Raw genomic sequence first — 21,813 nt, forward strand, 5'->3', positions numbered from 1 at the left:
GTATATTGCTTCATTTATATAAATAATATATCGAAATCCCGCCCAGTTTGGCAAACATTGATGTTGTTTTGACAAAGCATTGCCTGAAAGTTTGAATTATTTATAAAAGCATAAAGATTTAATCTTTCTAATATTATATACAGAAGGGCTAATAAATAAAGATGCTAAGAAATTTGATCTCAATAATAATAATAAACAAGAAGCGCTTAGTAACCAACAATCGTAATAGTCTTTTTTATGTTGATAAACTAAGTGACTCTATTGGCTGATTTTGGTAAAGCCTCCATACTGACTAACCGTGTCGTGTTTGCGGTAACTCGTTGAAATCTCGCGATATTTCGCACAGTGCCCGCTTGACCCTGCCCTGTGTCTCGCGTAGCTCCGTATATAAAGGCGGAGGACTGGAGAAGACGGACGGCTGGGGAGCAGCAGCCCTGGGACTGTGAATAAGACCGTAAACGGCTGTGTTTTTATTTCCAAAAACTTTAACCGGCAACTTTTTAAGCGTTTTAGATGTTTCCGTGCTTTTTTAAATGATTTTTGGGGTTCTTGCTTGATATTTGCGGTGTGTTTTTCCCCTCACTGCGCTCATAATGGCGAGCTCGGCTAACTCGAACCAAGTGGTAAGGATCAGACAAACGGCACTCATACTCGAAATCACACACGTGTCCAAGCATTGTAGTTAGACGCAGTGCGCTTTAACCAAACCCACACTTGGCATTTACAATAATAAAACATATTAGACACATCAAATCTGATCCATTTGAGCTCTTTGTAGGGAAGTGTGTGAGTGTTTGCTGGTAGAGAGGTTCAAGGCTGGATCTGCTGGAGGAAATACAGTTGCTCTGATCCATTGCAGTAAGCTTTATTATGTGTTTGAGAACGCATTTCTGTTAAACTTACACGGACTTTATTACATTTGGCCTCGGCCGTGTAAAAAGCTGTGTTTGATGCGGAAAATAAAATGTGTTGGTTCGAATTTCGTGTAACTCTATATTAGTTTGTTGCTAAAGCACCATTTGAACCCGAAATGAAACCATCTATATTATATAAATATCAAGTGAGGGCAGAATTGTGTTGTTTGTTGTCCTGCGTGTTAGAACGAAAACCTTCCTACATCACAATTTTATTATTAACGAGTTGTACAGTTCCCCCATATTACCGAATCCCATGTATAAGAGCCCAAATATGACCCGATTATCACAATAAAACACGTTCACGGAATCCTCAATGCAGGCAAATGCTGTTTCATCATGGCTACCGTCGCCCTTCTCTGTCTGCGTCTCTCTCCGCCTCTGACCCTCCTTCTTTCAGACGCCTGGTTTTATACAGCCATACCGGCGCTCTAATATAGACTGCCCGGGATGGGAAGGTGCTACTCGGCGCTACGTCACGGGCTCTGCATATAAACACCAGACTGCGCTTTAAATAGTGAGCCGACGGGCCGCGCGCCACGGACAGGACACGGCGCAGACCGCGAGCCTGCTGCTGCTTTTTCCGTCTTAGCAGAAACGCATTAGTGGCGCCATTGCGATGGTGGTTTCTGTGCAGCGAAAAACGTTTGCTTGATTGACTGCTGCAGGAAAGTGCATGTGTTTTTGACTCTTGTTTCATTTTTCAGTTTCGTCTTGTGCAGTTGACCGTGGTCGAAGTGGTGCACGCGCTATTTAAAGCGGATGCATCGCCTTCAGATCGCGAGTTGTAATGCACACGTTAGCAGGTCCCGGTGTGTCTATTTATAGTGCTCGGGTCCAGTTACCAAATGTTGACTGGGAAGTCAGGCTGATGTCCGCGGGTTGGTTCTTTTTTTAAAAGAAATGATTGAGAAACATTTTAGGCGCTTTTTACGTAATTACGTCATTTTCTGTGCTCCTTAAAGGATTAGTTCACTTTCAAATAAAATTTCCTGATAATTTACTCACCCCCATGTTATCCAAGATGTCCTGCTTTCTTCAGTTGAAAATAAATTAAGGTTTTTGATAAACATTCCAGGATTTTTCTCCATATAGTGGACCTCAATGGACTCCAAACAGTTGAAGGTAAAAATTAGTTTCAGTGCAGCTTCAAATCGTTGTACACGATCCCAGACGAGGAATAAGGGTCTTATCTAGAGAAACCATCGCTCGTTTTCAAAAAAAAAATTAAAATTTTATACGTTTAACCATAAATGCTCATCTTGAACTAGCTCTCTTTATTTGAATTCCAGCAGTGTAGATGCTGCTAAGTGTATTACTGCCCTCCTCAGGTCAAAGTTTGAACTAAATTGTCATATTCAATTTGCTAGTGCAAGTATATAACAATTAGTTCAAACTTTGACCTGTGGAGGGCAGTAATACACTTAGCAGTGTCTACACTGCCGGAATTCTAATAGAGAAGAAGAGGAGAGCTAGTTCAAGATGAGCATTTATGGTTAAAATGTTTTTTTTTTTTTTTTTTTTTTAAGAAAATGAGTGGTTTCTCTAGATAAGACCCTTATTCCTTGTCTGGGATTGTGTAGAACGCTAATTTTTACCTTCAACCATTTGGTGTCCATTGAAGTCTATTATGGAGAAATTCTGGAATGGTTTTTGATGAAAACCTTAATTTCTTTTCAACTGAAGAAAGAAGGACATGGAAATCTTGGATGACATGGGGGGTGAGTAAATTATTAGGAAATTAATTTGAAAGTGAATTAATCCTTTAATTGGGTTGTTAGACTCTAATACAAACTGTCAAAGCCACGTGTGTGGACACATATTACCGTTTATTACTTTATTTTACGTTTTGGTTTTCTTGTCGTTTTGAATGTTTATTTTAATCTTGTGTCCCAGTTCAGTTTGTTGCATCCATTATTTAGCTCATTAAGGGGTTAGTTCACCCAAAAATGAAATTTCTGTCATTAATTACTCACCCTCATGTCATTCCAAACCTGTTAGACCTTCGTTCATCAGATATTTTTGATGAAATCTGAGAGCTTTCTGAACCACTCATAGGCAGCAACTTTATTGCACCTTTTGAGGTCCAGAAAGGTAGTAAAGACATCGTTAAAATAGTCCACGTGACTACAGTGGTTCAACCTTAAAGTTATGAACTGATGTGAATACTTTTTGTGCGCACAAACAAAAATAACTTCTTTAACAATTTGAACTGTTGTTATATGCAGTTGACGTAGTGAACGCAGTGCAGGCTTAAGTTAGAGCAGCACGATTCTGAATAAAATGAGAATTTTTTTCAAATAGAGATCACGATTCTCCCACGATTCTGAATATACAACCAAACAAAATAACATCTAATTTACTAGAGGTTCTGACAAAATATAAATTGCTGACTCTAATTGCTGAAAAATGTTTGAATTAATTATTTAAAAAAATGGTTTTGAATGAATTCAATGATTCATTAATAAATACTTGTTTCATTACTGGATGAATCAGTGTTTTTGAACAAATCTTTGAATGAATCATTCAATGACAACTACATTTAAGTCACTTGTCACCACCTAGTGGAATAAGATGTATTTGATACAACTGTTATTTGACGTGCCAAGTTCGTTTCAAAAGGTAGTTTGCTCTATTTTGATCGCTGTCGTAGACATCGGTGTTTAAATACTAACTTAAAACTTATATCTCAGTACTTCTGTGATAATTTGAATATTTGTAACACAGAAATAACTAATGTGTGGTTCAAAACTGCTCTCTCTGGCTCTGGCAGCACAAACACATATTTGAATGTTTCGGTATGATTTTTGTCAAGGCTTTAAAAGATGCGGGATAATCGTTGTCATTAAGAAAGGAAGATCGCATGGGTGCTTGAATCGATTAATTGATTAATGGCTTAAGCGTTTACATCCGAACACCTCCTCATTAATGGCCGGCTCCTGCATCAGCATCAACGTCGTGCTGCTCAAGTGAACCGCGTCGACCAATACTGTGCTGCGTTCGGAACGTAAACACGGAAGCGCTGAACTGCGTTCGCTACGTTAACTGCGTATGACAACAGTTCAAATTGTAAAATAAAATCATTTTTGTTTTTGTGCACAAAGTATTCTCGTCGCTTCATAACCTTAAGGTTGAACCACTGTAGTCACATAGACTATTTTAACAATGTCTTTACTACTTTTTGGGACCTTCAATGACTGTAATTAGGTTGCTATCTATTGGGGATTAAAAAAAACCCTTGGATTTCATCAAAAATATCTTAATTTGTTTTCCGAAGATAAACGAAGGTCTTACAGTGTGGAACAACTATTATTAAAAACGTTTTGCCTCGTCAGTCAAACCCTCTGTTTACTGCAAATCAGCTCAATCATTGATTCTCAGCTCATTACGAAACCGATTCAATTTGGTTTGTAAACAAATAGTTTGTATACAGTTAAACCACTTCTTTAAAAACTCATAATTTTTTTTTTTTTTTTTTTTTTTTTTTTTTTAGTAGTAAGAAGGGATTACATTTTGTTTGCTTGCATTGTAGCCTAAACTGTATAGATCAGTAATGGAGGATGTCATCAATGAAGTGCGGGAGCTTTTCCTCGACGAGGGAGTGGATGAGCAGGTCCTGATGGAGCTTAAAACGGTAAGATGTTTGGCATTATGATGAATCTTAACATGCTGGCCAGATCGATGGTTGATTTTTAAACCAGCATCTTGCTTACTGAGCAGTTGTGGGAGAGTAAGCTGATGCAGTCCAAGGCGGTGGAAGGCTTTCATACAGAGGAGCAGCAGGTTCTTCAAGCTCAACAGCAGCAGGCCCAACAAGCTCAGCAGACGCAAGCGCAATCCCAACCACAGCAAGTCCTCCTGCCTCCAGCGCAACAGGGTGAGGCCCGGTCTGACGTGCTCTTGTTTTCTGGAATGAAATAAGAGCCAGTATATATTCTGTTAATTATAAGTGTCTTTCTGTGGTTTCTCAGCTCCTCAGCAGCAGGTCATTGTTCAGGATCCTAAGATTCTCCAGCACATGAGTGCGACAGGAATGGTAGGCCACGTTTCAATGCTTCACTTTCGTGTTGTGTTTGGAATAATGAAATATAGAGTGCAACAGTTGGGTTCCAGTCATTTTTTCCCTTAGGAAATTGATTTATAATGAGAACATATTTATAAAGATGGTATATGCTTTTGTTGAAGCCATCAGCATTATTTTAACTCATTTTTTTGAAAAATCAGTGTTTAACACTGGAATTCCTTGTGAAAACCAAAGTTACCCATGATTCTGCAAAGAAATCTCCACCAATCAAAGCCCACCACTCCCATAAAGCAATATGAATGAGAGTAAGAGTTAGTCTCCCTAATGCTTCATGGGATTGTAGTTCTTTCCCTCATTAAAGGGGTCATGAATTGAGAAATCAAATTTTTGATGACACATAAGAGGTCATTGTACTATATATAATAACCAAAAACGGCTTTTATTGAAACCAAGCTCCCAAAATGTCTCATTTTTGATTTTGTCAGATTGACATCAAAGTGAGACGAAAGTCTGCCTCTGCAGATCAATGTCTACTTCTACATCATTGCCTCTTTAGCCCCGCCCACTGATTCACAGATGTTATGCAGTAGTATATATGAGAGAGAAGAAAACACAGGATTACTCCAGCAACAAAACTGATAGAGATAACTCTGAGAATTACAAGATGTTTTGCAGTGCCCAAAAATGAAAATTATCCCATGATTTACTCACCCTCAAGCCATCCTAGGTGTATGTGATGGTCTTCTTACAGACGAACACAATCGGTGTTATATTAAAAAATATCCGTTGCATCAGAGGTTACGCTCTCGCCGTAAGTTAGTTAACTTCAATAGTTAACTTTGTTTGCCAGAACCAAGACTTATAAAGCATATGTAATATGCATACAGTGGGTACGGAAAGTATTCAGACCCCCTTAAATTTTTTCACTCTGTTATATTGCAGCCATTTGCTAAAATCATTTAAGTTCATTTTTTTCCCTCATTAATCTACACACAGCGCCCCATATTGACAGAAAAACACAGAATTGTTGACATTTTTGCAGATTTATTAAAAAAGAAAAACTGCAATATCACATGGTCCTAAGTATTCAGACCCTTTGCTCAGTATTTAGTAGAAGTACCCTTTTGATCTAATACAGCCATGAGTCTTTTTGGGAAAGATGCAACAAGTTTTTCACACCTGGATTTGGGAATCCTCTGCCATTCCTCCTTGCAGATCCTCTCCAGTTCTGTCAGGTTGGATGGTAAATGTTGGTGGACAGCCATTTTTAGGTCTCTCCAGAGATGCTCAATTGGGTTTAAGTCAGGGCTCTGGCTGGGCCATTCAAGAACAGTTGTGAAGCAGCTCCTTTGTTATTTTAGCTGTGTGCTTAGGGTCATTGTCTTGTTGGAAGGTAAACCTTTGGCCCAGTCTGAGGTCCTGAGCACTCTGGAGAAGGTTTTCGTCCAGGATATCCCTGTACTTGGCCGCATTCATCTTTCCCTCGATTGCAACCAGTCGTCCTGTCCCTGCAGCTGAAAACACCCCCACAGCATGATGTTGCCACCACCATGCTTCACTGTTGGGACTGTATTGGACAGGTGATGAGCAGTGCCTGGTTTTCTCCACACATACCGCTTGGAATTAAGGCCAAAAAGTTCTATTTTGGTCTCATCAGACCAGAGAATCTTATTTCTCACCATCTTGGCAAACTCCATGGGGGCTTTCATGTGTCTTGCACTGAGGAGAGGCTTCCGTCGGGCCACTCTGCCATAAAGCCCCGACTGATGGAGGGCTGCAGTGATGGTTTCTACAACTTTCTCCCATCTCCCGACTGCATCTCTGGAGCTCAGCCACAGTGATCTTTGGGTTCTTTACCTCTCTCACCATGGCTCTTCTCCCCCAATAGCTCAGTTTGGCCGAACGGCCAGCTCTAGGAAGGGTTCTGGTCATCCCAAACGTCTTTCCATTTAAGGATTATGGAGGCCACTGTGCTCTTAGGAACCTTAAGTGCAGCAGAAATTTTTTGTAACCTTGGCCAGATCTGTGCCTTGCCACAATTCTGTCTCTGAGCTCTTCAGGCAGTTCCTTTGACCTCATGATTCTCATTTGCTCTGACATGCACTGTGAGCTGTAAGGTCTTATATAGACAGGTGTGTGGCTTTCCTAATCAAGTCCAATCAGTATAATCAAGCACAGCTGGACTCAAATGAAGGTGTAGAACCATCTCAAGGATGATCAGAAGATGTGATATTTCAGTTTTAATATCAGTTTCTTTTTTAATCTGCAAAAATGTCAACAATTCTGTGTTTTTCTGTCAATATGGGGTGCTGTGTGTACATTGAGGGGAAAAAAATGAACTTAAATGATTTTAGCAAATGGCTGCAATATAACAAAGAGTGAAAAATTTAAGGGGGTCTGAATACTTTCCGTACCCACTGTAAATGTTTCACATTGTTGGCAAATGTTTCAACTATGTAACGAGAGATTTTTCAACATCGGAAGTTTTCAAAACAAATTCCACACGTGTAATGGCGAGGATGTTAAGTTATTTTAAGCAAAACTGTTACCTAGTCGTAGAAGTGGGTGATTACTTCTAAGATTTGAATGTTGCACAGCCATCAAAAACAGGATAGAAAATAGCTTATTCTAAACTAGGATGTTTTTTTTTTGATGTAAGTAAATAAATAAATAAAATGACATAAATAAATAACAAATAAATAACATAAGTGGGCCTTAAACAGTTTTTAAAAAATGCGGTTCATGACCCCTTTAAAGTTGTGAATTACAGTCTGTGTCTGTTTCCAATCTAAGTCTGTAATTTTGTGATTTATCATGTAGATTGTTGGTTTGGTTCATGCCTTTATAACTCTTTAAAAGCTGCTTTAAAATTCCTATGGGAAAAATGTATGGGGGGAAAAAAACACTTGTGGAGCCAAGGCCACTGAAAAAGTGGGTGGCCACTGTTGCATTCTGTTGACTTAATTGTTTAAGGGTTGTAGTTCAGAGTTCACATGCTCAGCAAGTTTTGTAAGCTTTTTGCAACTTTGTCACAAAGCTGAGCATGCCCAGTCACCGTTACTGGAATCCAGAAATCTGCAAGTCCCATTGAAATGAATGACTTCAGTGGTTTTGTCACTGTATGTATGAACACCCCTTTAGGGATCAGCATTAATGTCAGCAGGAGAGCAGATGGGAGGAGTCTTCCTGGAAAATGGTTTAGACAGTGCTGGGGACTTCAAATTAGATTACACTGCAAATTCCTGCAAGGATATTGTTTCTCTCTCTCTCTCACACTCCCGCTCCACCTGATCATTAATGTATGTGCGTGTCCTCTGTGGATTCAATTCTTGTTTCAATCTCCTGTTCCACTAGAGTGCCGCAGCCACAGCAGCGACTTTGGCTTTACCCGCAGGTGTAGCACCAATTCAGCAACTTATCACACCTCAGGGTAAGACATTACACTCTGACATGTGTCCTGTAAGGCAATGGTTCTTAACTTCAGGCCAGGGCCTCAAGGTGACTTAAAATCTTTAAAATAAGGGAAAACAAACTATAACACACCAAAACTTCTGGAATTCTACAATGTGTCTAAATTATAATTATTTTAGTTATTTTAATCTATGAGCGCTCCTAATTTCTGTAAATTTAAAGAAAAGAGATGTGGGAGGCCCCTGAAAGGTTGAGCACTACTGCTGTATGGGGACAATTGATCAATTGATTTAAGTGTTACACATTATTTAAACTAAGTTGTTTTTGAACAACAGTGTCTGCATAATTAGTTTATTAACATATGTGACCCGTCACGGAAACCAGGGACACAAGTCGGCAGCACAACTCTCGAGCAAAATGAGAAAGAAGCATTTTTTTTTCAAAATTGGTGATTTTCGTTTTTTTGCAGAATCTGTTAGTTGAGATCATGAAGAAGCCTTTCCGTGTTTGAGATAGCAGTATTGGTATATTTAAAAGCGTACATTTTGAGGTTGAAATCGGCTTGTTTTTCGGAGACTCTAGCACGCAGTAGGGGCATGTCATTGTCTGTGTGTATTTCCATACTGGGAAGGGCTACTTACTATGCAGCGCTCTGGCCGGCTCTAGCTGATATCAAAATTCAATGAATGTTTTGAAGTACTTCTTCGACAAGCCGGATGCTTATGAACAAGCGCTCACTGATTCTGAAGACGATCTGAGCGACGATGAAAGCGGCATAATAAGACATTACCTCTCTGGAGTCGGGTAACGTGCCGGCGCATTTTGCAGGATTTTTTTCACATTGCAGCAAAACAGACTTAAAATACTCCGTCTTTTTTTGTCATAGAGACATAAGTAATATATCAATTGAAACTATAGAATGTCTTCTTTTATTTGTGTACACTCAGAGTAAAAACAAAATGTTGTGCTTTTTGAAAAATAAAGAAAACTAACATTATGCGTGATCTCTCGTCTCCGTCTGAACGAAGTCCAATCTGATAGTTCTCAGAAAATGAACTGTAACTTAGTGAATACTAATCATAAAAAAATTATACTTAGCCTATGTCTGAAAAAACGTTGAAATGTCAAGTGTTAAAATGTGTAAGTCAAATCGAAAACAAACCTTCTGTGTTTATGTAATCTGTATGAAAAGAGAGCCATGTCAGAAGTCCGTGATTCAGCTCATTATCTGCTAATGCGGCCACGCCCACGGAGCCAGCGCTATTCAGACGCAAATTCTGAGTCAATGCATGCATTCATCGTCTCAATCGTGTATTTATTGACTTGAAAAGTGTTTTGAATAGCCATAGTTAGCGATCTCTGGCCTCTCTGTTAGTCCAGTTATTTCCTGGATTGCCTATTCTTCTTTAACAGGCTTCTCAGGTGAGAACATTTCATTTCATGATTATAGTGACCAAAATGATCATGGTTATCACAGAATCCTGTTCAAAAAGTCAATTCACCAAGTTTTATGTGGAAAACCAGCAAATAAAAAATAAAATTAGCATCAATATGTACTTTTTCTTTACATAAACATTAAAATAATAACATTAAAAATGATGGGCAGATTTTAAAGGAGTGTCTTGCAACATGTTATCTACAATGCACAAGTTCAAATAGAGTTTTGACAAAAAAGTCACATATTTCAGCCTCTAAATCATTTTTATAAAAGTCAAAAAAGATAAATTACTGACATTTACAATGCACATTAACCTTTATTATTAATAGTATGCGGTCCATGCAGCTTTACAGGAGGTATGGCTTATCTAAATGAGATGTAAATGAGCCCTATTGTCACTCCCAGCAGGTGAGAACAGGCGAGAACTGCAACTTTAGAGGCGTTTTTCTCCCTATAGAGCTTTCTTGATTGCCTACCTTCAAATGGCCACAACTTCTCCAAATATTATCAGATTTCCATGTGTCACACATCGTTGGAAAGCTTGGAGACTGCACTTTCAGAATCTGTGAATAACTCAAAATGCCCCAAAACCGACTTGTGTCCCTACTTTCCGTGACTGGTCACATATATAGTTTAAAACAAAATATTTTATTTAGTTTTTTACGTGTGACATGCAGCGCTTCAATTCTCAAGTATAAAATGTCTCTGCTATATATATAATTTTTTTGGTAACTCCTTACAATAAGGTTTCATCTAACGTTAGTTAATTATTAACATAACATTAGATAATTAACAATGAACAATACTTTTATAGCATTTAGGATTAATGTTAATTTCAGCGTTTACTTTATTAAAAATTGTCGCATTAATGCACTGTGAATTAACATGAGCAAACAATGAATGATATTTTTACTAAACTAACATTAACAAAGATGAATAAAATGCTACCTTTCATTTTACGCAGTGTCATTGAATGAATGCATTAACAATGTTGAAGACCCTCATGGCGAAAATCAAGTTTTTAATGTTATGTCTGTGCAGTGTTTTTAATGTGCTTTAAGACAAACCATGTGCAAATTCATAAGTCATTGCTGAGTATTTTCTCCTTAAAACCGCAGTTTATCAAAGACACTCAAAAACGTGGTTTAAAATCGCCCTTGTTCTCTTCGTCACAAACTACATTGCAACCAATCACGTCAATGTGCAGTAATAAAGTAGTCAAGCATATGGCTAATCATATTAATTACTGTTATGTGTCTGACGTTGTAGAAAGAGATGCACAAAACTCACTGCCATTTTGATACATCGACTTGTAGACAAGCCTGAATTATTCACTCTTCCACTTCTTCTTCTGAGTCAGTTTCTGATTCAAACATATTTGGCTGAATTAAACCAGTATTTCCACTTGCCATTGTGCAGTGTTTACTACAGTAAAGTTGAGCGAGTGGATCAGGTATTCTGAGCTGGGTTGGAGGCGGGGCAAATTTGCATATTGATAGTTCCGTGTATACTAAATGAAGCAAGGGTGTAGAGTTACATTCAGGCTACTTTAAGGCATGAAGATTTTTTTTTCCACAGAAATGTCATTTTGGTGATCAAAGAAGAGTTTTAAGGGATAAAATTGACTACAGGGGGCCATTAAACATTTAGTCACTGTGAAATCTAAATTGACTTCAGAGTTCAAGAAAATGTGTCCTCATCGTAATCTCTTCTGATTAAATCAGTGTGAGGGCTGGGAAAAAAGTTGACAAGTTGCCTGACGAGTTTAACTCCCCTCCAGCAACCTGTCGTATACATGAAATAAACATCCATTTCATTCGCAGCCCCCACATTGTATGATCCAGTCACTTCCAATAGATTTTTTTTTTTTTTCCCTCTTTCGCAATGTTTCATGCTGACTTTAAGTGCATCAAGTTTGAAAGCCCTAAATAAAGCGTCTCTCTGTTGGCTGTCCAGGTCAGATCCTGCAGGTGGTCAGAGCTGCCAACGGAGCTCAATACATCATTCAGCCTCAGCAGCAGATGGTGTTGCAGCAGCAGGTCCTGCCACAGATGCAGCCTGGAGGTGTGCAGGCCCCCGTCATACAGCAGGTCTGTGCTTCATACCTCACATAACACTCAAAACTTTCAGTGCCCATGTTCAGTGTGCCAACAATGACTCATTTGTTCTAGTTCAGTCACTGGATCCTGCAGGGTGCCGTCTGCATATGTGATGCGTGTGATTTGTTTCACAGTGTCAGTAGAGGTCCTTATCATAGCTAGCCAATGCAAGATACCTGTCAGTTCTCCTGCTTGTTTAAGTAACATTAGAAGTGATGAAGGACAGTTCACAGGAAGAGAACTGATGGAAGTAGAGCAGGTTAAGCTGTTGCAGTGTCAGTGGTTTATGAACGACGTACGTTCTAAAAATACATGAAATTTATAGATGGACTAGGGCTGGACGATATGGCCAAAATTTACATCACGATATAATTCTTAATTTCGGTCGATACGATATAATTCCGATATCGATATGAACTATATAATAGCCTCAGAAAAACTGCCAAGAACGGCCACAACGGATGTCTGTACCTACAAACGTCTGAAAAATGAATTTGCCAAATCTATGAAATCTCTTTCTATAAGACTATATAATATATTAATATAATATTTTAGAAATAAAAACAGTACAAATAAATTTATGTTCAGCTTTTATTTGTGTTTAGCCTTCATACAAACATAAAAATAAACCTAAGACTCACTCACTTTAGTAATATTAATATCTTTAACATTAAACTATAATGTAGGCTGATTTTCATGAAACCCCAAAACACTTTTTTTGAGAAGTAAACAGATATGTATAGGCTGCACATCATTGAAAACACTAAAGGTACTCAATGTTATTCATAAGTGAAAAATAGTTATTTTTGCATTTTTCATAGCGATTTCTGTCTTCCTGTTTGAAAAGCCTGACCTAATCGTGTACTTTCGTCCCAAGTATGGGCATGGTCGAACATGCTGACGTAGACCGTTTTGAACGAATCTCGACATATATATTCATAAAGCTCATTTAATCCAATCACTGCGCTGTAGTATGCATAAGATTGTAACTGCAGTATTATGCATGAGGAAGCATCACTTCTCTCGGAAGTGGATTGTTTTGCTGTAATCTACCAGCACAAATGGAAAATATGTTCGCATGAGATCGCATTACAGCGGAGAATTCAAATAACACAAAAGTGCTGCTCATTCACCTCTGCCTGCTCTAGCTGCGTTCAAATACGCAAGCCGTAGGCTGTTTACCTCAGCACAGCACGTGTGTTGTTTGTATTTTGCTCATGATGCGGTCAGAACTGGAGTTTGAATACGAACACATGAAAGATACGATTGTTTTTATGATATACAGGCGGAGCGCGCATATGCTCGGTTTCAGCGCGGAGCTCCGCGATGAGTTTAACACTAGCCACGTGACACATAGCTCATACAGAATAAAGTATCCGTGTTTAAAGTTTTTATTTCACACATTCTCCTGCACCAAACATTAACCAGCACGGTGTAGTTGCACACATATTTTCATCAAGTTGTGGAAGCTTGTTCCGTCGCATTTGCATCAGGTGTACTCCTTTTGTAAAACTTGCCACGTTCGCGTTTGATCTTAGCGTACAGCTGTTGAGCACTGGCTGGTGGCTGCATGTCTCTGTGGTGTACGTCATCACGCAAATAGCCAATCGCGTTCTGCTCTTTCTAACGGCTGCACCTCAAGTCAGTGACGCTGTAACGTGTATATATCAAAATACCGGAAATATGTTTAAAAATCATGTCACCGTTATCGAAAAAAATTATATCGCGATATATATTGATATTGAATTATTGTCCAGCCCTAAGATGGATTAGGGTCCAATTCTCAGTATTAACTAACTATTAACAAAGACTTTTGCCTCAAACTCATAATTACTGCTTATTAATAGTTAGTAAGGTAGTTAAGTTTAGGCTGGGTAGGATTAAGGGATGTAGAATATGGTCATGCAGAACAGGGCATGTAATAGTACATAAATGTAAGTGCTTTATAAGAACTAATAAACAGTCAATATCCTAGTAATATGCATGCTAATAAGCAACTAGTTAATAGTGAGAACTGGACCCTAAACTAAAGTGTTACCAAAAAAAAAAGGTAGCTGTTGTTGCCAGAGCTTTAAAAAAAAAAAAAAAAAAAAAAAAAAAAAAGAGAAAGTAGCAATATTACGTTTTACAGATTGGTCTTATATTTACAGTAAAAGACTTTCATTAACTCATAGTTAATATACCAATATACTAAAATGTTGTTACTTTATAATATATTGACAACTACCATAAAAACATAACTTTTTACTTTTAAATGTTTTTTAAAAAGTTTTTTTTTTTTTTAGTAAAACCGTAAACGACTATTTAAGTAAATGTTATACTGATTTTTTTTTTTTTTTTTTTTTTTTTTTTTTTCCTTTGTTTTTTACTTTCTTGGTGATGTGTATAATACTTAAAAAAACCAAATACTTCATTATTTTAGTTTTACTTATTTAAACAAGTAAATCTATTTTAAAGAGAGCCACACTGACTTCACCACAAGTAACTCTTCCACAAGCTGACATAAATACTAATAAATATATATATATATATATATATATATATATATATATATATATATATATATATATATATATATATATATATATATATATATATATATATATATATATCTATATATATATATATATATATCTATATATCTATATCTGACTGTCATGCACATAAATACAAAATGCTATATTACTCGCATCACAAATTAATGCAGTAAACATTCATTTAACACCATAAGATGTAATGTAACCCTGATAACAAACTGGGGGGGAAAATGGAATATCCATATTTAAAACTTTACAATAACCAACTTCTGACAAACATCCGTTATGCAAATCGACTTATAGCAGAAGCGTAACCTCTGATCCGTGCTGTAGGAGTAGTGGGACATTTCTGTTTAAAAATTCTTGTTTTAGAGTCACGTCAGAGGGTATGCTTTGTCAAATTGTGTAGGGATGTTTGCTGAAAGCTGCCTATTATACTTTATAAAGTTGTAAATATGGATATTTTTCTTGCAAAAACCTCTGAGGGAAGATAGTCATATACACCTAGGATGGCTTGAGGGTGAGTAAATCATGGGATAATTTTCATTTTTGGGTGAACTATCCCTTTAATGTTATATTGTCATGTTTATCAAAATAAAACTGATTAAAAAAAAATTAGACTCCACTTTATTGGCGTTTAAATAGTATAGGCTTATGTTGAACTTTTTATTCTAGTACACATGGCTCTGTATTATTCAGTACATAAAGTATTGAATAAGTGTTTGTTTCTTCTTGAAAACATCTGAAATTTGTGTATTTGACAAATATTGCATCTAATCCACTTTATATTTAATAAAGTTTGCAAACACCTTGCGAGTGTCTCTACAGGAAGCAGAAAGTGTCCGACTTCATATCTCCATTTTCAGTTCCTCCCTGACTGCATCTGGCAGATCTCGCCAGTCGGTAGAAGCCTAGTATAGTTCAACTCAAACAACCCTAATGTCTGTGTCTCTCTATGCAGGTGTTGACTCCTCTTCAGGGAGGCCTTTCTCAGCAGACCGGAGTTATCATCCAACCACAGCAGATTGTCCTCACAGGAAATAAAGTGCAGCAGAACACTCAGGTCAGCACAACCTCAGACCTCAAGCGTAAACTACATGCCTCTGGGACGATATTGATGAATGTGTGCGGCAGCGTGTATTGAGAAGTCTTGCGTGTCTTTAGGTCATGCAGGCAGCAGCTATGGCGGTGCAGCAGGGACAGGGAGCTGCGCAGGTGCAGGCTCAGGCTCAGCCCCAGCCTCAAGCACAGCCACCCCAACAACAGACACAGCAGCAGCAGGCCTCGCAGCAACCTCCCATGATGCTCCAGGTGGACGGAGCAGGAGACACGTCCTCAGAAGAGGATGAAGAGGAGGAGGATGAGTATGATGAGGACGAGGATGAAGACAAAGAGAAAGATGGTGGCGAGGATGGCCAAGTGGAGGAGGTATGCACTGGACAGAGCGCTGTTTGGCTCTGGTTCTAGGCCAGTCTTGTTTTTTACAATTCTGTTTTTTTTTTTTTTTTAAATTCAGGAGCCGTTAAACAGTGGTGATGACGTCAGTGATGAGGAGGACCAGGAGCTGTTTGACACAGAGAACGTGGTGGTTTGCCAATATGACAAGGTCAGTATTTGTAGGTAACTTCTGTTACCTCTTTTGCTAGTTTACATGTTAAAACCAGGTGGAAAGACTCCAGAAAATAAAATAAAATAAAATAAAATAAAATAAAATAAAATAAAATTTCTGGAGTCTTTCCTCCTGGTTTTAACATGTAAACTTTTGAAATGGCTTATAACTGTACCCACACAGAATTTCAAAATAGAAACTGGCATTTTGCATACATAGAAATGTAATGCAAAAACTATTTAGGGTAGATTTACATGACAACGATGTACTAAAAACAGAAAAGGTTTTCCTTTTGCGTTTTTAAAAAGTTTTGTTATTTTAGTAAATGAAAACTGAAACTATTGGTCAAACCTTTTTGTAAACTGAAATGAAATAAAAATTTCATAATTAATGAAAAACTAAACTAAAAACAGTTACTGAAAAACTAACTGAATTAAAATTAGCAAAAATAATCATTTTCGTAATTAAGAAGCTCTTATCCTGTGGTGGAAAATCTGACCTGTGGCTGTTTAGGGAAATACCTGTAGATGGCGCTTCATGTACGCGAGGTTAGCTGAGGCAGTGGGCTGGGCGATTAACCGCTGTCCTGTGACGCTCTCAATGAAGGACCGTAATGTAGTACACATTGCTAGTTCTAAGCAGCTATTCAAAGAATGTGTTTGTGGCTGTGGAATGGAAAAAAATAACTGAAGGTTATGAGACACAATTAGAACTTCATTTAACTTGAGCGCAGCGTTTAGAATGACAGCCAAACAAGTCTGTCAAGTGCAAAAACCTACTGCTGTATATTAGAGATTTCATGTTTGCATGATGGTGACAGGCTGAAAGGTGCTATTATCTGTTTTTACAAAACATTTACTGCTAATAATATAATCCATGTGGAGACATTTCCCCACAACGTAGGGAAAACCTGGACGACGCGCGCACACATGTACACTTCATTATTTAATCACACTGACTTCAAAGCAGGTTGTGTTAGCTGTATATGACTTGAACTGTTTTTTGATGTACCAGTGGTCACACTGCTTCATTTGTACAGCTGATAAAAGTAAACTAGGCATGTTTAACAAGACTTCATCTTGAAAATGAGTTGTCTGAATTTTTCATAATTTTTAAGTTGCACTTATTTGGGTCTTTTGTTCAATCTCAAAACACTATTTTATTTTTATTACGATATATGCACAATAGTTAACTGTATACTGTGCAAACATTAAACTTGCATTAAATGTCTTGCTTTGGTCTACACTGGAAGTATTGTTAATTCTGCTAAACTTTAATTACCAAAACTAAAACTGAAACCAAATGTATAAAAACAAATGATAAATGTGTTCACAAAATAAAAGCTAAACCAAACCATTAATGAAATGAACTAAAACTAAACCGAAATTTATAGCAAAATTGAAAACGATAATAAAAATAAAAACAAAATTAAAAATGCAAAACTATAATAACCTTGGTCAATACAATCCCCGTTCACACGGATCTGCAAAAATGACTAAAATTGCTTTATGCATGTTAGTCTAGTAGTTGTTGATGTCACTTTGTAAAGAAACACTACATGCTTGCACATTTTTATATAGAGAGGTGATTACAAACGATCAAGATAAAGTTAAATAATGCGTCTCCGCAGGTCGTAGTGGTGCAGTATACCTACACTTTGCTGGAGAAGTGTTAATAAACTCAGTATCTTGAGCAGCACAGATACAGTCCTGTAGTCCGCCATTGTTTTGCTATTCAAGAACTCGATACAACAGGGAAAACTGCCATTTTTAGATATTTTTATCGTATTTTTTGATAATTTGAGTAATTTTGTTGCAATCTCTTAAATGTATCAATGAGCCGTGAAAAAGAACTCAATTTGGTACTCGTGAGCCGTTTGAGAGGCAGATTTTTGTGCACACCGCTTATAGACTTGCATATCAAATGGTGAGCATGAAATCTGCGGGTATAAGTAAAATTATGCATGATACCCGCAACTCCGCACAGAAATTCATGACCTGTAACACCAACACTATTCAACCAGTGCGTATGAGATGAGTGAGTGACAGGAGGCAGAAGCAAGAGTATGATGCATCAATACTGCAGAGTATTGGAATCATTTCAGATATTTCGGGATGATTACGTATCGAAATATCTATTTTTGACAACATGACTTTACAAGTGAAATTAGAACATTGCATAGGAAAAAGTGAATTAGAACTTTTTCCAATACAGTATATTTATTAGTAATTTATTAGTCACTGGCATATTACATGCCTAGAAATTTAATGCAAAAAGAATAGCATGATTTTACAAGTGAAATTTGACGCTGCATAGGAAACTTGGTAACACTTTATTTTACAGTGCCGGTTACATGTTACATGTACTTACTATAGTAATAACAGTAAATTATGCATAATTACAAGTAACTAACCCTAAGCCAAACCCTAACTGTAACTCTATAGTAAGTACATGTAATTAATAGTACTCAGTACTTATTTGAGTAATTACAATGTAACTATGGCACTGTAAAATAGTGTAACCGGAAACTTTCTTTATCAAATTACCAATAAATAATCTCTATTATAATAGTCACTGACATTACACCCTTTGGGCATTTAATGCAAAAATCTTTTTTCTTAATTGTTCAATCAAAATTCATACAATATCTTTTGCTTCAGATTCACAGAAGCAAGAACAAATGGAAATTTCACCTGAAAGACGGGATAATGAATCTGAACGGGCGGGATTACGTGTTCTCCAAAGCCATTGGAGATGCAGAGTGGTAAAGAGAGAGGAACAAAACACAAAACTGTCTACTCATGAGGCAAGACACATCGAGACCTGAAACTGTACGTTTCAGGGGATTCCCACTTCGGGGGCTGAAGAGTAACGTCCCAATGCTACTGTGCTGTTTGAGTGATATCTGCACAAAATAATGTGTGCCATCCAAGAGATTTTCCCCTCCCCCTCATTTTAAGATGGCCCTTTTTACCTGTAGAATTTCACAGGAGTCCGTAACTTCTCATTTAGAATCATATTCTCGCCCCTCAGATGTATGAAAATATATTAGGCGCAGGGAGCCAATTTTAGCGCCTGGCGCTAACTTAAGTTGACTCTGGTGTGTTAAGATGGCCTTTTTACTGCAACCGTACGTGTTTGTTGGTGATTTCCGTAGCTAGATCAGCCATCTGAATCCTGTGTAAAGCGAATCGTCCAACACAAGGACCGTTTCATCACCACCTTATACAAACACTAAAACAAGCAACCAAGAACTGTGTTCCAATAAGTTCCTTTCATATTTGCTATGTTTTTAGACCTTTGTATGTTTAACAGCAGAGATACCAATGAAAACAGGCGAGATAAGTGTAACGTTGTCACTAAATTGTTCACGTGTTTGTATGTCTGTCATGGATTTTTCTAACTCTGTACTCTGGCTAAAGATCTGCTCTGTCAGTATGATGCATGTTTTGGGCAGTGCATCACGGAGCTTGCGTCGTTCCGCGTGTGTTTGTGTGCAATTATTGCGTTTGGTGTCAATGAAGTGCTCGGTCAGGCCACCCTTCCTACTTTTACTTGCGGTCAGGCTTATTTTACACATTTCTAGTAGTTCGTATTTATTCCTGAAGCTCAGGCAGCATCATATTTTGGGGGGATGAAACCGAACTGTGCTCTTAATGAAAGAAGTGCTCCTTTCAGCCCATTCTCTGCTGAGGAGGATTTCAATCTGATTCTGTGCATTGTGGAACTTTTTTTTTTTTTTTTTTTTTTTGTCCCTCCATATTTTGTTTCATAATATTTTGTCTGACTTTTTAAGCAATGCCCTCATACAGTCTGAGAAAAGACAGATTGTGGTGGTCTGTATCCATATGTTCAGCAGTTGAAAGTATTGACAGGTTTTGTTGAATATGTTCATGCTAAGATTGTTCGAAGAAATGGTTTGGACTAGTTTGGGGCTTTTTTTATTTTTATTTTATTTTAGTATATGTAGTTCTTTGCGCTCCTTATTTGTGCCTTTCAGATTTATTTTAGATATCAGGTCTTTTGTCTAAAGGGGGAGAGCCTTTAACAAATCCTACAAACTGTACATTTTGCTTTGCGTTTCTAATGGTAAGTAAATAATATTTCAGAACTACTGTCTGGGTCATGTGAGGGAACTTGTATGTACATTCATATACTGTTTTACCAATCAAACTGCTCTGTCTCTGATTCTCATCTCTATGAAGGTTGTGTTATGTTAGTAGAGATATTTAGTGTTTTGTTGAACCATGAGTTTTATTATTTTTGCCTTTGCTGAACTTTATTAAAGCACTATTAAAATTGACTCTTTGTTGAGCAACATTTGTTCTTTTGCAACTTGTCTCCTGCTGATCAGTGCTGCCTTGAACTTTTTACTGAAGACTATTATGAACTATTCATATTATAATGGTGCAATAGGCGATTCTCTACAGAAACATTTTTGTTATACTGGTTGAAAGTCTCCTCATATCCTGATCACTGTTAAACGGTCTAAATGTATTTTTATAAATGTATATCTATTTTTTATAAACGTCTGTAGAAAGCGTAGGACCATAAAATGTTCACCCAATTTTTCTATTCAGTCCGAATGAAACGCTATGTCCTACCTGCCTGTCAACGTACCCTTGCGCACCTTTTTTGTGCAGACGTGTGTTTCAAGCTATGCAGAGTTTATGTAGACAGACGTCAGTCGCGGAGCACCACAAACAAACAGCAGCCACCTTTTACAGTTCCTGCCAAATCAAAACAATGAGCTTTTGCTGCATTTATGCCATAACTACCATAATTAAGAGATGGCAACCTGTGACGTTCTAACCGGAGCTGTTGAGTCAGACTCGGAATTGTTTCCATGTCAACCGTGTCAACACCGAAATTAATCTGCAGCATTCAGGAACAAGCTCTCCTAAGTTTACGTTTATTATTATTATTGTAATGTTATGTGCTTTAAGACATGAGGTAGTTTACCGCTGTCTCTTGTGACTCTTTGTCGAGAGCAGCTGTGTGCGTTCATGTGTTTGAGGAGGCATGGCTTTTGGACAGCGTTTTGTAGAGAGGGTGGGATTGTATGCTTTCAATACTAGCTGGCTAACATTAGCATTTAACCAGGTCACCTACTGCACTTTTAAAGTCTTTTGTAATTGTCAATTTCATAAATTGTTCCACTTCTAAACCCCCCTTTTGTCATGTTGTGTGGATGATTGAAAGTATCCGAATCATTTAAGAAAACTATTTTCTAGGTTTAGTTTCAAACACTCAATTTAAAGAAGCCATTTTTTTGATGTCTAGAATAAAGCCCGACCCTCTTCTTTATACACTACCCTTCAAACGTTTGGGTGTGTAAGATTTCTTGTAAAAATGTCTCTTATGCTCACCAAGGCTGCATTTATTTGATACAGTAAAAGTGTAATATTGATAAATATTGCTATTTAAAATTTTTTTTTTTTTTCCTATTTGAATATATTTTAAAAAGTGTTCCTGTGATGTCAATGCTGAATTTTCAGAATCATTACTCCAGTCTTCAGTGTCACATGATCCTTCAGAAATCATTCTAATATGCTGATTTGCTGCTCAAGAAACATTTATCAGTGTTGAAAACAGTTGCTGTTTAGTGTTATGGAAACCAGGATTCTTTGAATATAGTTCAAAAGAACAGCATTTATTTGAAATGGAAATCTTTTGTAACGCATCTTTACTGATCACTTTTGATCAGCTGAGTGAAAAGTGTTCATTTCTTTAGAAAGTCTTGTCAAAATGTCAAGGAATGAAGCTTGATCTTCATTGTCT

At 37.4% G+C, this 21,813-nt stretch overlaps 1 protein-coding gene across 4 annotated transcripts; it reads left to right on the plus strand.

The window, feature by feature from the left end:
• The first annotated feature begins 374 nt into the window (after positions 1-374).
• On the plus strand, positions 375-20,136 carry gtf2a1 (general transcription factor IIA, 1). 4 transcript variants are annotated; one of them, XM_048208533.1, is made up of 10 exons: positions 375-623; positions 4,447-4,548; positions 4,635-4,791; positions 4,865-4,950; positions 8,293-8,368; positions 11,744-11,877; positions 15,385-15,486; positions 15,588-15,851; positions 15,940-16,029; positions 18,693-20,136. In XM_048208533.1, the coding sequence occupies exons 1-10, from the start codon at positions 594-596 to the stop codon at positions 18,798-18,800; spliced, it is 1,149 nt and encodes a 382-aa protein (XP_048064490.1). In that variant the 5' UTR covers positions 375-593; the 3' UTR covers positions 18,801-20,136. The 4 variants fall into 4 exon arrangements, with proteins under 4 accessions (XP_048064490.1, XP_048064491.1, XP_048064494.1 ...); XM_048208534.1 differs by having other exon boundaries at positions 376-623; positions 4,886-4,950; XM_048208537.1 differs by lacking the exon at positions 375-623 and adding an exon at positions 1,452-1,582.
• The last annotated feature ends 1,677 nt before the right edge of the window (positions 20,137-21,813 follow it).

This window comes from Megalobrama amblycephala, linkage group LG11 (genome assembly GCF_018812025.1).
Source record: "Megalobrama amblycephala isolate DHTTF-2021 linkage group LG11, ASM1881202v1, whole genome shotgun sequence".
In the NCBI taxonomy this organism is placed as follows: Eukaryota; Metazoa; Chordata; class Actinopteri; order Cypriniformes; family Xenocyprididae; genus Megalobrama; species Megalobrama amblycephala.